The sequence below is a fragment of the Microtus oregoni genome, unplaced genomic scaffold (genome assembly GCF_018167655.1).
Source record: "Microtus oregoni isolate MIOR12 unplaced genomic scaffold, Mior012 000003F_ref0000135, whole genome shotgun sequence".
In the NCBI taxonomy this organism is placed as follows: Eukaryota; Metazoa; Chordata; class Mammalia; order Rodentia; family Cricetidae; genus Microtus; species Microtus oregoni.
Genome location: NW_024543062.1, coordinates 61316260 through 61329681, shown reverse-complemented (window position 1 = coordinate 61329681; position 13422 = coordinate 61316260). Strand labels below are relative to the sequence as shown.

Genomic DNA, 13422 nt, shown 5'->3' with positions numbered 1-13422 from the left:
AAAGACGTGCAGTTTTCCAAAGGGTCTGCAGAGCAGGAAGGCTGCGCTGCAGATACTTCCAGGCTTGGTTTCGCCTCTGCCTCCCAAGTGCTGGGATTAAAGGCGTGCGCCACCACCGCCCGGCTTCACTGCTAAATGAGTACGAAGAAGCACAGCTTCTCGGGCCTCAGTTTCCTCTTCTGTAAGAAAGAAAGAAAGAAAGGAAGGAAGGAAGGAAGGAAGGAAGGAAGGAAGAAAGAAAGAAAGAAAGAAAGAAAGAAAGAAAGAAAGAAAGAAAGAAAGAAAGAAAGAAAGAAAAACAAAACCAAAAATGATATAAGTGCACTTCGGTGAGCAGCAAGCCCCTTGCTCCGCCCCCTCCGCGGCGGAGTTGCGCAGGCGCGGCGCAGCGTGCGCGGTTGCTAGGCGACGCGACCGCTCCCGTGCGGTCTCCCTACCCGGCAGCGCGAGCCGAGAGCCGAGCTGCCGCTCGTAGCGAGGCCAGGAGGTGCGGTGCTGGTGGCGACCGTGCCGGCCAACCGCCGCCGCTGTGGCCACGGGACGAGCTCGCAATGGGAGGCGCAGCCCGCGGGCGCGAGAGGAAGGACGGAGCGCTGCCTGGGACCGGGCTCCAGCCGCAGCAGCGGAGGTAACGGCGCCCTGGGGGGAGCGGGAGGACTCCTTGCGGGTCCGGGCTGCCTGTCCATCAGCGTCGTGAGCGGGAAGGGCGGGAGCGGGCGAGCGGCGCGGCCTCCGGAGAGCCGGGGCTGGAAGCACGCCGGGGACCTGTGCACAGGACCTGTGAACCGCGCCCTGTTGCTCGAGAAGCCAACAGAGCCCGGGGAGCTTGCTCCCCACACGTCGCCTGGTTTTGTGGGGGCCCCTCTTTTCGCACCGAGCCCTGGGTGAGGGAATCCTCTCGGGTTGTTTGCATCTGGCTGCTGCTCTGCAGATGCGGTGCGGGTTCCTGTGTGTTTCATCTTGCTGTGGCAGAGGCCGGTCCCATCCAGAAAAAAATTGGCTTCTGTCATCGAGACTTTGAACGTGAACACGGTCTTCTTAAGAAGATACTTCAATTTTTTTTAGTGTGTGTGTGTGTGTGTGTGTGTGTGTGTGTGTATTTTTAAGCCCTCTTTTTATTCCTTTAACACTTCAGTTAAACTCCAGAACTAATTTTATAAGACAAATTTTAAAGGTGAAATATAAAAATGGTATTTTTTTAAGACAATGAAAAAATGTTACCTAGTCACGATTGTGTTTGTAGTATATCATCTGAGATGACAGCGTGAAACATTGCCATATGTGACCGGGAAATCCGTAGACTCGGTAGCAGATGAAGTGTATTATTCAAGGCCATCTTGTGGATCCTGCCCATTGTTTGTGTGACTTCACAGTGGCAGATCCACAGTTGTAAGAACAGACTCGATCAGTGTGCTCCCTTTAGCATTTTAAACATCCCCATCGTCCAGGAAACACAGTGGGATCAGAAGAGAGATTCAGTACGTTTTGTAACTTAAAGCATCCGGTTCGTGTTGGCTGCCTTTTTCTCAAGTTAGGTTGGCTGTATGTAAGTAGGTGTGTAGGTAAATAGAAGAAGACAGCCCTGAAGGGTTTCTTGCTTGTCAGAGAGTGTTTACTTGATCTTTTCGTCCTGGTAACCTGTGAGTTTATTTTTATCTTATTTATTTATTTATTTTGGGTTTTCGAGACAGGGTTTCTCTGTGGCTTTGGAGCCTGTCCTGGAACTAGCTCTGTAGGCCAGGCTGGTCTCGAACTCACAGAGATCCGCCTGTCTCTGCCTCCCGAGTGCTGGGATTAAAGGCTTGCGCCACCATCGCCCGAGGGGAAGGCAGCACCTGCAGTTAAGAATCCAAGTCCTGAGACAACAAACACCTCTGTCCTGTTTATTTTTCTAATTTTAGGTTTCCTATTCAAATTGGTCTTCATTTTCAAGTAGTATGTTAATTGATGGCCCCTCGTTTGTTTGTTTGTTTTTTTTGAACATTCAGAAAAGTAAGATTTGTTGTAACCATTTTGTTTATTTATTGTTTTGTTAGAGACGGAATCTCTATTACGCAGCTGTGGCTGTCCGAGAACTCACTCAGTAGACCAGGCTGGCCTTGAACTCACAGGAATCCACCCGTCCCTGTCTCCAGAGTGCTGGGATTAAAGGCATACACCATCACATCTGGCCTGTAACTATTTTAAAATTTGAGTCTAGAAATAGTTTTCTTTCTTTAAAAAGAAAAAAGAGTGGTGGTGCAGAGATGTAGACTGGCGGATCAAGGCCTGTGAATTCAAGGCCAGCTCGGTCTACATAGTGAGTTCCAGGACAACCAGCGCTTTGTAATTAATTTTTAAAAATAAAAAAGAGGGCTGGAGAGATGGCTCAGGCATTAAAGGCTAGGCTCACACCAAAAATATAAAAATGGAAGAGAAAGATTGAGATCCTTCTCATCTACTGCCCAGCGCCCCACTTGTTTATGTGCAGTGGCAGAAGGGGTGAGAAACAGTTCAGGCCTGGGGTGTTTTGAAACTGCAAGCTCCTTTTGTTTGTTTACTGACCAGTTTTCTCTGGAACCCTTCTAACTAGGCTGGGGGATGGTGTCTACGATACCTTCATGATGATAGATGAAACCAGATGCCCCCCCTGTTTAAACACACCCTGCAATCCTGCTGAAGCACCTCTCTCCAGAAGACTAAATGTAAGTAAAGGAAGGGACTCCTTCTTAAGATCGTCTAGAGGACGAGGAAGGGCTACGTCATGCTGCTCAGGACAGACTTCTCTCTGTCTTGGTGGTTTGTTTCTTTTGTTTTGAGGTTTTTTTTTTTCTGTTTTGGGGGGTTTCTTTCAGTTTTTAAAACAATTTAAAAATTTTTGCGGGACACAGAGTCTCGGTATGTAGTTGTGCCTGGCCTGAAACTCTCACGTAGACCAGGCTGGATTCAAACAGAGATGCGTCTGCTTCTGTCTCCAGAGTGCTGGTATTAAATGGGTATGCCACCATGTTTGGTTTGCTTTTGATCCTGACTCAGGGAAAACTGTCATGTGGTTTGAGTTCAGCCTTTGGAACAGTTTTGAAGTCCTTGCCTACCTTGTACTTTCTCTTAGGGTAAATATGGCAGGTGGTGGAGCAGGGGGATCCTCTTGTGTAGGTGATATTTCTTCTTATAGCAGATGACATAATGTAGGGTATTACAAATGCTTCTTTTAACAGAAACAACAGGGGAAAAAATGTCAGAATTCATAATCAGCTCATCTTTCCTTTTCGGTCCTGGCTGATCAGTATGTGAACGACAGCTGGTTTTGTTTTAACTCACAGATTAAGCCGAAACAATACAGGTTGGGTTTTGATGCATTCAAATCCTTTTAGGAACTGCAGACCTTTAGCTCCCGACACTGGCTTCAGGTCATAAAGAAATAACAGTACAGTCTGTCTGTCCGCATAAGTAGAGGAGTAGAACAGAGCCTGGATCAGTTCCAAGGCGAGGCGCCTGTCTGTGACCTGAAAGTGTGCTACAATGTGTTAGGTCACGGAGCTTCTGAGGCGCAGGGCTGACTGCTTGGTAATCTTCCCTTCTGTGTTTCTACTTACCACGTGGCAATTGTCCCTTTCTTACTTTATTCTGTCATTTGACTTTTTTGCATTCATCTATTTGTTCATGTTTTGTGTGCCCTCACGCGCAGGTGTCAGACTTGGTGGCAAGCTTCCTGGTAAGCACAGCCACCTTGTTAGTCTTGTAATTGCTCCTACTTTTTCTCTAGTTTTTACCACTTTCAAGACTAATGATATTACTTAGCGTGGTCTCAAAATATTTGGAAGTCTGGTCATACTATCTTTAAATCTCTTCTGGAGTGTGGTGGAGGTTTTTCCCATCCCTGTGAGTTTATTTCTGTGGTATCCGGAAACCTCAGAGAAGTCCAGAACCATCTCTGGTGCCCAACATATCTTCCAGTCTGGTCAGCCCAGCGCTGCGCTGAAAACTCCTGCAGAAGATCTTGCATCTTGACATCTGACGCCACCCTCGTTTAACTTAGTTCAGAGTTGATCCACGCCGCTCTCTGTCCAGTAGGTCACTTAGATTGTATTTTGGCATCAAGTTAATTTCTTACATCATGGTGTTCAGAGTGACACTCATGGGAAAACCCTAAGATTTTAAATTCTAATCCAACATGTCACTGTAAGTTTTTTTTTTAATTCCCCCCCATCCACTTTTCTTGTGTGTGTGATGTGCATGTATTCTCTTCTATCTTATTCATTGGGGATGATGGAAGAATCAGAGGGGGCCAGGAAAGGACAGCCCTGTTTCCATTTCTGGGGGGTGTGGGGGGATGGGCGTGGCCTGGGAAATTCCTGCCTGTGAGCACTTGATTCTCAAAGAGTGCAGATAAGGCTCAACATACGGGAGAAATGGGAGTCAGGAGATCCCAGTGGCATTCTTAGTTTTGTTAAAATAATTCTATGACAAAGTCACCCTGTCTTGAACACAGCTGGCCACATGTAGGATCTAGGGTCTGGGGTGAGTGTGTTCAGGGAATCCAAGAATCGATGAAATGCATGTCCAGAGACTGGTGCTTTCTTATTTAGGGCTTTGTCCCCCTGCACCTGTGTGTGTGTCACCTATCCTGCTCTAACTTTCTCCACCACAGTCTTTCACTGAACCTGCAACTGGTCTGGGTGTCTGTCTCTGTCCCCCTCAACACTGGGTCACAGGCCCAAGGGCAACTTTTTACAGAAGCCTCTGAACTCAGGTCCCCACTCTTGCGTAGCAGTTGCTTTTACCGCTGAGCCATCTCTTCAGTCCCGTTTGGGTCTTTTAACTTTAGAATAAAAGTGACTGACATGTTTTGATATTGATTAGTTAGAAGGCCCTTTTGTAACTGGGCAGTGGTGGCGCACATCTTTGATCCCAGCACTCGGGAGGCAGAGGCAGGTGGATCTCTATGAGTTCAAGGCTAGCCTGGTCTACAGAGCGAGTTCGAGGACGGCCAGGACTGTTTGACAGAGAAACCTGTCTCAAAAAAACAAAAAAGAAGGCCCTTTTGCCTTTCTAATGTTCTAGTGCCATTAACAGTACACGTGTTTCTCTTTTGTAGAGTACCACTGAGCCATTGACGAGAAATCACACTCATCACTTCTTGAATGGAAGTGAGATGAAGGTAGAACAGCTGTTTCAAGAATTTGGCAACAGGAGATCCAATACTCTTCAGTCGGATGGCGGCAGCAACTGTGAAAAGTCCTCTCCTGTTTCTCAGGGGAAGAGCTCCGAAAGCCTGAACACTGTGAAATCCAGCAGTTCATCCAAACCATCGAAAGTGCTGCCACTGACTCCCGAGCAAGCCCTGAAGCAGTATAAACACCACCTCACTGCCTATGAGAAGCTGGAGATCATCAGCTACCCAGAAATCTACTTCGTGGGTCCAAATGCCAAAAAGCGACAGGGAGTTATTGGTGGCCCCAATAACGGGGGATATGATGACGCAGACGGGGCCTATATTCATGTGCCTCGGGACCATCTCGCTTACCGCTATGAAGTGTTGAAAATTATCGGCAAGGGGAGTTTTGGACAGGTAGCCCGTGTCTATGATCACAAACTGCGACAGTACGTGGCCCTAAAAATGGTGCGTAACGAGAAGCGTTTTCATCGCCAGGCAGCTGAGGAGATCCGGATTTTGGAGCATCTGAAGAAACAGGATAAAACTGGTAGCATGAATGTTATCCACATGCTCGAAAGTTTCACCTTCCGGAACCATGTGTGCATGGCCTTTGAGCTGCTGAGCATAGACCTGTATGAGCTCATTAAGAAAAACAAGTTTCAGGGTTTCAGCGTCCAGTTGGTTCGCAAGTTTGCCCAGTCCATCTTGCAGTCCTTGGACGCTCTTCACAAAAATAAGATCATTCACTGTGACCTGAAGCCAGAGAACATTCTCCTGAAACATCACGGGCGCAGTGCAACCAAGGTCATCGACTTTGGGTCCAGCTGCTTCGAGTACCAGAAGCTTTACACCTACATCCAGTCTCGTTTCTACAGGGCCCCAGAAATCATCCTAGGCTGCCGCTACAGCACGCCCATTGACATCTGGAGTTTTGGTTGCATCCTTGCAGAACTCTTGACAGGACAGCCTCTGTTCCCTGGCGAGGACGAAGGAGACCAGTTGGCCTGTATGATGGAGTTGCTAGGGATGCCCCCACCGAAACTCCTGGAGCAGTCCAAACGTGCCAAGTACTTTATTAACTCGAAGGGCTTGCCTCGCTATTGCTCTGTGACTACTCAGGCAGACGGGCGGGTTGTACTTCTGGGGGGTCGCTCACGCAGGGGTAAGAAGCGAGGCCCCCCGGGCAGCAAAGACTGGGCCACAACACTGAAAGGGTGTGAAGATTACTTGTTCATAGAGTTTCTGAAAAGATGTCTTCAGTGGGACCCCTCTGCCCGCCTCACCCCAGCTCAAGCATTAAGGCACCCTTGGATTAGCAAGTCTGCACCCAGATCTCTCACCATGGACAAGGTGTCGGGGAAACGGGTCGTTAATCCTACAACTGCTTTCCAGGGACTGGGCTCCAAGCTGCCTCCAGTCGTTGGAATAGCCAGTAAGCTTAAAGCTAACCTAATGTCCGAAACCAGTGGTAGTATACCCCTGTGCAGTGTATTGCCAAAGCTGATTAGCTAATGGACCGCTTGGAGATGAATATGTATGTATTTTTAGCTAACCTTGCAAACATGCAAATGGAAAAAAATGGAAGCCCATTCACTGATGGATATGTTTTTGTTGACTAAACTTTTTTAACAAGGCAGAACATTTTTATATGACTGTAAACGAACTCTTCAAGGGCTAATTGTCTAACCAGCTTGTATTGGCCATCTGGAGTATACATTAAATGACTTTTTATAGGTCAATACATCTTTGTCTATCTCGTCAGAGGCACCTCAACCCGTGTGTTATGCTCTCGGTTTAAATCTCTTTAAGATCAAAGATATTCTAAAAATATGTGCCGTTTCTCTCCTCTTCTGTCCCTCAGCATCTATCTGGGAGGGTAGTTTGGAGTTGTGGAAGGCATGCACGTAGAGCAAAGCTAGAATTCTGACCCCAGCAGGCAATCCTATGGGCTCATTCTGGGTGGAAAGACTCGCACAGGAATCCGGGTGGCTGTTTGTCACCTGGGCAGTTATCACTGCATAGTGTTCAGGGGTTTTGTCTTTGTTATTTTCCCTCTGAGTTATATCCTGGTTACTCAGTGGTTTACAGACCCTACCTTTACCGAAGAATCCTGTAGGTACTGCTCTGCTCTGCCAATTTCCCCCAAAGGCCAGTGAGTTAAAGGCCTGCTCTCCAGCACTGCAGGGGAAGGGGTGGGCCTCAGTGTTAGGTATTGGGTCATTGTGAACATGCTCTGGAAGGGGATTGTGGGGCCCTGGTCTCACCCTCTTCCTCTTTTAACTCCTGGCTGTTAAGTGAAGGCTTTGCTCTGCCACACACTCCATTGTGATTTGATATCCCAGGCTTAGGACCACATGGCTGGTCAGTCAAGAGACTGAGACCTCTGAACCGCATGCCACAGTAAAGTTCATCATCTTAGCTGTTGGTTACAGTAGCCAACCCACACTGATCTCAAAGCCAGCTCGTGTGTCCTTCCTCTGCCATCTCAAGCGAAGCTAACTGGATGTCACTAATGACCCAGAGTGCCCAAGGTAGATTCTGCATGAAAACTGCAGTCCCTTCCTTGGTCGTCAGTGGCTGGGCTACTTGCTGCATTGTCATGGGCTCTGGGTTTTATGAAGGTGGTTGTGGTCAGGTAAGCTCACAGCATATTAAATGCCACTTGCTCCTTAGTGATCCACACTTTGACTCTGAGCTTCCCACACGTCCCTGGATGCTCAGAAGAAAGCTGAAAGCACAGAAACGTGTTTTCCCTTGTCTTCTCTTCAGCGACCTCCCTTTGTCTCTGAGATTTAAAGTTACATGGCAGAAGCCGGTGGTGCCTGTGACTGCTAGCCACATGTCTCACTGGAAGGGTATACAGGGGATAGGAGCTAAGGGACTCAGCTTAGCAGTATCCCTTAGTAACCTGTGGGTCATGACCCCTTTGTATGTATGTGTGGGGGTCATCTAAGAACATTAGAAAACACATTTACATCACAACGCATAACAGTAACAAATTACAGTTATGAAGTGACACCAAAGTAGTTTTGCGGCTGGAGACAGGTCGCCACAAGATGGAGAGCTATATTAAAGGGTCCCAGCATTAGGAGCGCGAGAGAACCTCTGCCCCAGAGCATATATTGCTTTCTGCTGGGTCCTGCGGTGACCCAGTTCAATTTCTCCCTTTCCCAGCGCCAAGGCCAGAGGCAGGTTGCTCAGACAAGCCACAGACAGCCCCTTTAAAAGAAGGACTTTAAAGGCACTGTGGGCACTGGATGGTTCTCACTTTATCTGCTTTCCTCCTGGCTTGCAGAAAGCAGTCCACGCCTTGTCTCTCCAGCCGAACCCTCTGGCTACTAGAGAACCTCACTCTCCCGCGTTATCTCCACTGAGCATGTGTTGAGGAGTTTTGCCTGTTTTCAGCAGAAGACCTGCTCTCCCGAGCAGACAGCTGCAAGGGTCGCTACCCTAAGAGTCACATTGGGTTTGCTGCTTGTTTGCATGGGCAGTCTTTGTCAGCCAGCACAGACAGGGTCTGGAGTTTAGAAAGGAAGCTATGGCTGAGGCTGCCGTGTGTCCTTCCTGTGTGAGGAGTGGACTGTGGGGTTGCTGAAATCGGGCTGAGTGAAGGTTACCGAGGGCCCATGCATTACAAAAAGTGCAGAAATCTCTGAGAAGGTGAACGGATACGTTTCTGTCTAAACTTGGCAACCATGAGCATGACATACAGCAGAGTCATTGGCATTGGCCAGCCTGCCTCCCGCAGTGACTCAGGTCTGGGGAAAGTAGGCTGTTTTTTAAACACAGAACTGGCTGTGCTGATGAATTGGAGGAGGTTTGCAGGTGTTTTTGGAGGCTGCTACTCTGCCCCCAGTCCAGCTACAGCAGTGAAGGACCGGGTCTTACATCGCCAGACAATTTCCGTCGCAGCCATTCAGTTAAACTGACCAAGTTGGTTGCCTTGCTGATTTCTAAATCGACAGAAATCAATTCAGTCTCCACGTTGCTATCAACATAGTAAAAGAGTTCAGTCGGAATTTTTGTTGTTATTTTTGAAATACTTTTTTTTTTTCTTTTCACGTGGGGAGTTAGCTAATTCACCAGTTGGTGATCTGAATAGATGGCTCCCTCGTTCTCTTCTGTGCTGTTGGGATTTCTCTGCCACACACGTGTGAGCTTCGGATGACACGAGTGCCTTGAACGTGCAAACCATACACACTCACCTTCCTCCATGACTGGGCTCACATACATGTTCATCTTCCTCCATGACTGAGGTGACATACCTGTTCATCTTCCTCTGTGACTGGGATTACATACATGTTCATCTTCCTCCATGATGGGGCTCACATACATGTTCATCTTCCTCCATGACTGGGCCCGCATACACATTCATCTTCCTCTGTGACGGGGCTCGTAAGTTCACCCACACACCCTGATGTCTGCCTTGGAAGATAGGTTAAACAGATAAGAGTTACATGAGGATACTCTATTCTAGCAGGCACACCTAGCTTGGTAATAATAAAAAGAAAAATACAAAGCTGGGCAGTGGTGGCGCACGCCTTTAATCCCAGCACCCGGAAGGCAAAGCCAGCACATTTCTGTGAGTTCAAGGCCAGCCTGGTCTACAAAGCAAGTTCCAGGACAGCCAGGGCTACATAGAGAACTCTGTCTCAGAAAAACAAACAAAAAGCTTTGTTTTTAATGATGCTTCTGTTGGTGTGTGCTCGTGAGTGCAGGTGCCTATGGAGACCAGAGTTTTCATATCCCCTCCAGCGGGAGTTAGCGGTAGTTGTGAGCCACTGGTCATGAGTGCTGGCAACTGAACTCAGGTCTCCTTGACAGCCCTTAATGCCCACACTCAGGAGGCAGAGGCAGACGCATCTCTGAGTTTGAACTTAACCAGTGTGTCATCCGCCCCTCAATTCCTTGTCCTGTGTCTGTTATCTGTGCCATTAACACAAATGGCGGAAGGGTGGCGATCATTCTACAAGGCCTACACACATCTCATGTCCTCTGGGAATTAGAAATAAGTGCACGTCCTTTCGGGTCTTCCTCATCCTCAGCCTCCCCAGGGAAGAGGCATCTGTGGATGCTGAACCGCACTGCACACAGAGCAAGTGTAGACAGACAAGGCAGAGAAGCCTGCCTGGGCCTGTCCCAGTCCAGAGGCAGAGAGAGTTGTCCCTTAGCAGGGACATGCTTTGTACTCTTCAAAAATGCTTCCCATATTCATCCTCGTTTCAACCCATCCCTCTTGAGGTTTGTACACTTCCTGGAGCCCAGGGATTTTAAAGCGTTTTTCTTTCCTGACCTGATTAGAGGCAACCCTTTCTGGTGTCTATTGAATTGCACCTACTGATTGCAGTGAGGAAAATTTCAGGTCATGGTCAACTTATCTATGCAAGGCTTAAGAGCTCTGTGGTCTCTGGCGTCCTCACCCCTGAGAGTGTCTAGGGCAGTGACTCTCAGCCTGTGAGTCCAGACCCCTCCAGGGGTCAAAAGGCCCTTTCACAGGGCGCATCTATGACTATCCGTGTCAGTTACACTTCTGTGAGTCTCAACCGTCCTGATGTTGCATCCTCTCAATACAGTTCCTCAGAGTGTGGTGACTGCCAACCATAAAATAATTTTTTTGCCTCTTCATAGCTGTCATTTTGCTACCGAGATGAATCATAAATATCTGTTATGTGAGATATCTGATATTCAACCGCCCCCCCCCCCCGCCAGTAGTCATGACCCCCGGTTTGAGAACCACTGGTCTAGATGGAGACAAGCCAATATGTTTCTTACGGCTCACTCACTGCTAAGCCTGTCTGAGTGGAGGAGACTTAGAAACGTGTTCATTCCCTTTGCCCCCACACAGAACGCAGAGAATGCAGGACAGGGAATGAGGCCAAGTGGGGGTCTGTGGCTACTTCACCTCTGAACTCAGCCTTAGCGGTGTTCAATTGGGATCACTTTGCTGCCAGAGTGTTCTTCCATTGTTCATGTGACCCTGCTGACCTGTTCCGGAAAGTGCAGCTTGGAGTAAATGACTCATCACTGCCTCTATCCAGGTGTCCTTTTGTTTTTTATTTGGGGTAGTGGCAGTGGTTGTTTTATATAAAAATGAATTGTTTTGAGAATGTTCTAGTACCTCATGGTTCTTTCAAAGTCAGTTCAACATAGATACTCAACTCTCGAGTGTCTTATGGGCCTGGGGAGGGATGTGGAGAGCCAGCCACACTGGATGACTGGGGCTGTGTCAGGTATAGTCTCTGGGAAAATGCAGTGGTAAAGTGATGGCCAAAGGGAAGCAGGGAATTAAAATGGAGGAAACGAAGCCTTGAAGAGAATCGACCACATTCCTGTTAGAGCCCAGAGCTACCGAGGAATCACAGGTACAGTGTTTGTGGATGACCAGCTCCTGGGAACCCCTGTCTTTCAGTTCCCGGGAGCCACCACACAAGCCAAGCTGGGTGTGCAGATGAGGCCTGACAGACAGCTTCAGGGAAGCAGTTTGTCTGAGGCCCTGGCACAATTTTTAAAGCCTGGGAATTGAACAAACTGCAGGAGAGGGGAATCCGCACTTGGGGTCTGCAGGCAGCTCTGCTTCAGCCTGCTTCTCTGCTCTGATCCCCAGTCACACGCTTGTCCTGGCAACATGAACTGCTGGGGGAATGAACTGGAAGACTGCCTTCTGCTGCCATTGATTTGTCCCTCAGCTTTCCTCCTGTTAGACCTGGCCTCGCTGGCTGTGGGCCTGTGTGGGAGAGAAGCTAAATGCTGCCAGGGCAGGCGAGTTTAAAGGAATGTTCATCCTTCAGTACAATCGTTAAAAGTTACCAAACCTGCGAGCTCCCGTGGCTTCTTTTTAAAAGTGTGTGTGTGTGTGTGTGTGTGTGTGTGTGTGTGTGTGCGTGCACGCACACACGTGCTTAACTGCTTGCTCCATGTGGTCATGTGGCACACTGCGCATGTGGAGTTTAGTCTCACCTTTCCCATCTGCAGTGTCCATCTTTTTATGTGGACTCAAGGGATCAAACGCAGGTTGCCAGGGTAGCATAGCAAATACTTCTATCTGCTCAGCCATCACCCTGACCCTCCCTCAGTAACTTATGCCACCAAAAGCCTACGAGGCTAGAAAGGACAATGAAAATGGTGATGAGTGCCGGGCAGTGGTGGCACACGCCTTTAATCCCAGCACTCGGGAGGCAGAGGCAGGCAGATCTCTGTGAGTTCGAGACCAGCCTGGTCTACAGAGCTAGTTCCAGGACAGGCTCCAAAACCACAGAGAAACTCTGTCTTGAAAAACCAAAAAAAAAAAAAAAAAAAAAAAGAAAATGGTGACGAGTGTTGCATGAGTTCTAATTGGTCTTAATAATAAAAACTCAGAGCCAGATATTGGGGCAAATGCTTGAAAGATCAGAGAGAAAAAGGAACAAGCCACAGCCAACTCTTACCTTGATAACTCCTCAGCCAGGGCTGAGAAAAAGGGCTGAACCCTGCCTCCTCCCGCCGTATATTCTCTCTACCCAGCCATATCACTTCCTGTCTGTCTGTACAAACCTTCAGAACTCTATGGTTAACCAGTGGCTAGGTCAACCCTCTGATCTTCAGGCAAGCTTTAATTTGTTATAGTACAAACAAGATATCACCTTAGATGAGGACCACAGGGATAGACAGACTTCTCTTGGGGCCGCCAACTCACAAAAAATGACCCAGAGACTTTAATTATGAAAGCTTGACCTTAGCTAAGGCTTCTTTCTCACTAGCTCTAACTTAAATTAACCTATTTTGTTTTTATAAATCTCTGTTCTTCCACGCACGCATTATCTCATCTCCTTTATTCCCATCCTGGTTATTCTGAGTCTGGCTGGCGACTCTGCCTTTCTTCTCCCCAGAGCTCTCGGCCCAGAAGTCCCGCTTATACCCCGTGCCTAGCGACTGACCGTTTAGCTTTTTATGAAAGCAATCACAGTGACACATCTTCACCCGGTGTAAAGGAATAGTCCACAACACAGGGACATTTTTACTGTATTTTACTATCTAGGAAGGACTGTGTTAACTCAGAGATGAAACCTGACAGGATCGCAGTGAAACCAAGCTGATGTTGAGGATTGTCCTTGCTGGTCCTGCAGCAAGAGCCAATGTGTAACCTGCCCTTAGAAAACAGGTGCCACCCAGCTCTGCTTGGCTGTTGAGGAGCTGAGGAGGAGCAGCTAGCTATGGGACACCCCGTCTGAACACCATGGAGAATTCTCGCCAGAACCCTGGCCCACAGTAAAATCCCATCTCTTCCCCCTTAAGCAGGTCCATTTAGA

At 48.2% G+C, this 13422-nt stretch overlaps 1 protein-coding gene across 1 annotated transcript; it reads left to right on the top strand.

Annotated features, from left to right (window-relative positions):
- Window positions 1-358: 358 nt before the first annotated feature.
- Dyrk3 (dual specificity tyrosine phosphorylation regulated kinase 3) lies at window positions 359-6918 on the top strand. Its single transcript, XM_041648687.1, has 3 exons — window positions 359-628; window positions 2573-2684; window positions 5078-6918. The coding sequence occupies exons 1-3, from the start codon at window positions 552-554 to the stop codon at window positions 6647-6649; spliced, it is 1761 nt and encodes a 586-aa protein (XP_041504621.1). The 5' UTR covers window positions 359-551; the 3' UTR covers window positions 6650-6918.
- The last annotated feature ends 6504 nt before the right edge of the window (window positions 6919-13422 follow it).

Excerpts from the sequence above, each read along its gene's own strand:
- Dyrk3 (XM_041648687.1), top strand. The coding sequence starts at position 552 with ATGGGAGGCGCAGCCCGCGGGCGCGAGAGGAAGGACGGAGCGCTGCCT. Across the intron at positions 629-2,572 it reads CTCCAGCCGCAGCAGCGGAG|GCTGGGGGATGGTGTCTACG; the intron begins GTAACGGCGCCC and ends CCTTCTAACTAG. Across the intron at positions 2,685-5,077 it reads CTCTCTCCAGAAGACTAAAT|AGTACCACTGAGCCATTGAC; the intron begins GTAAGTAAAGGA and ends TCTCTTTTGTAG.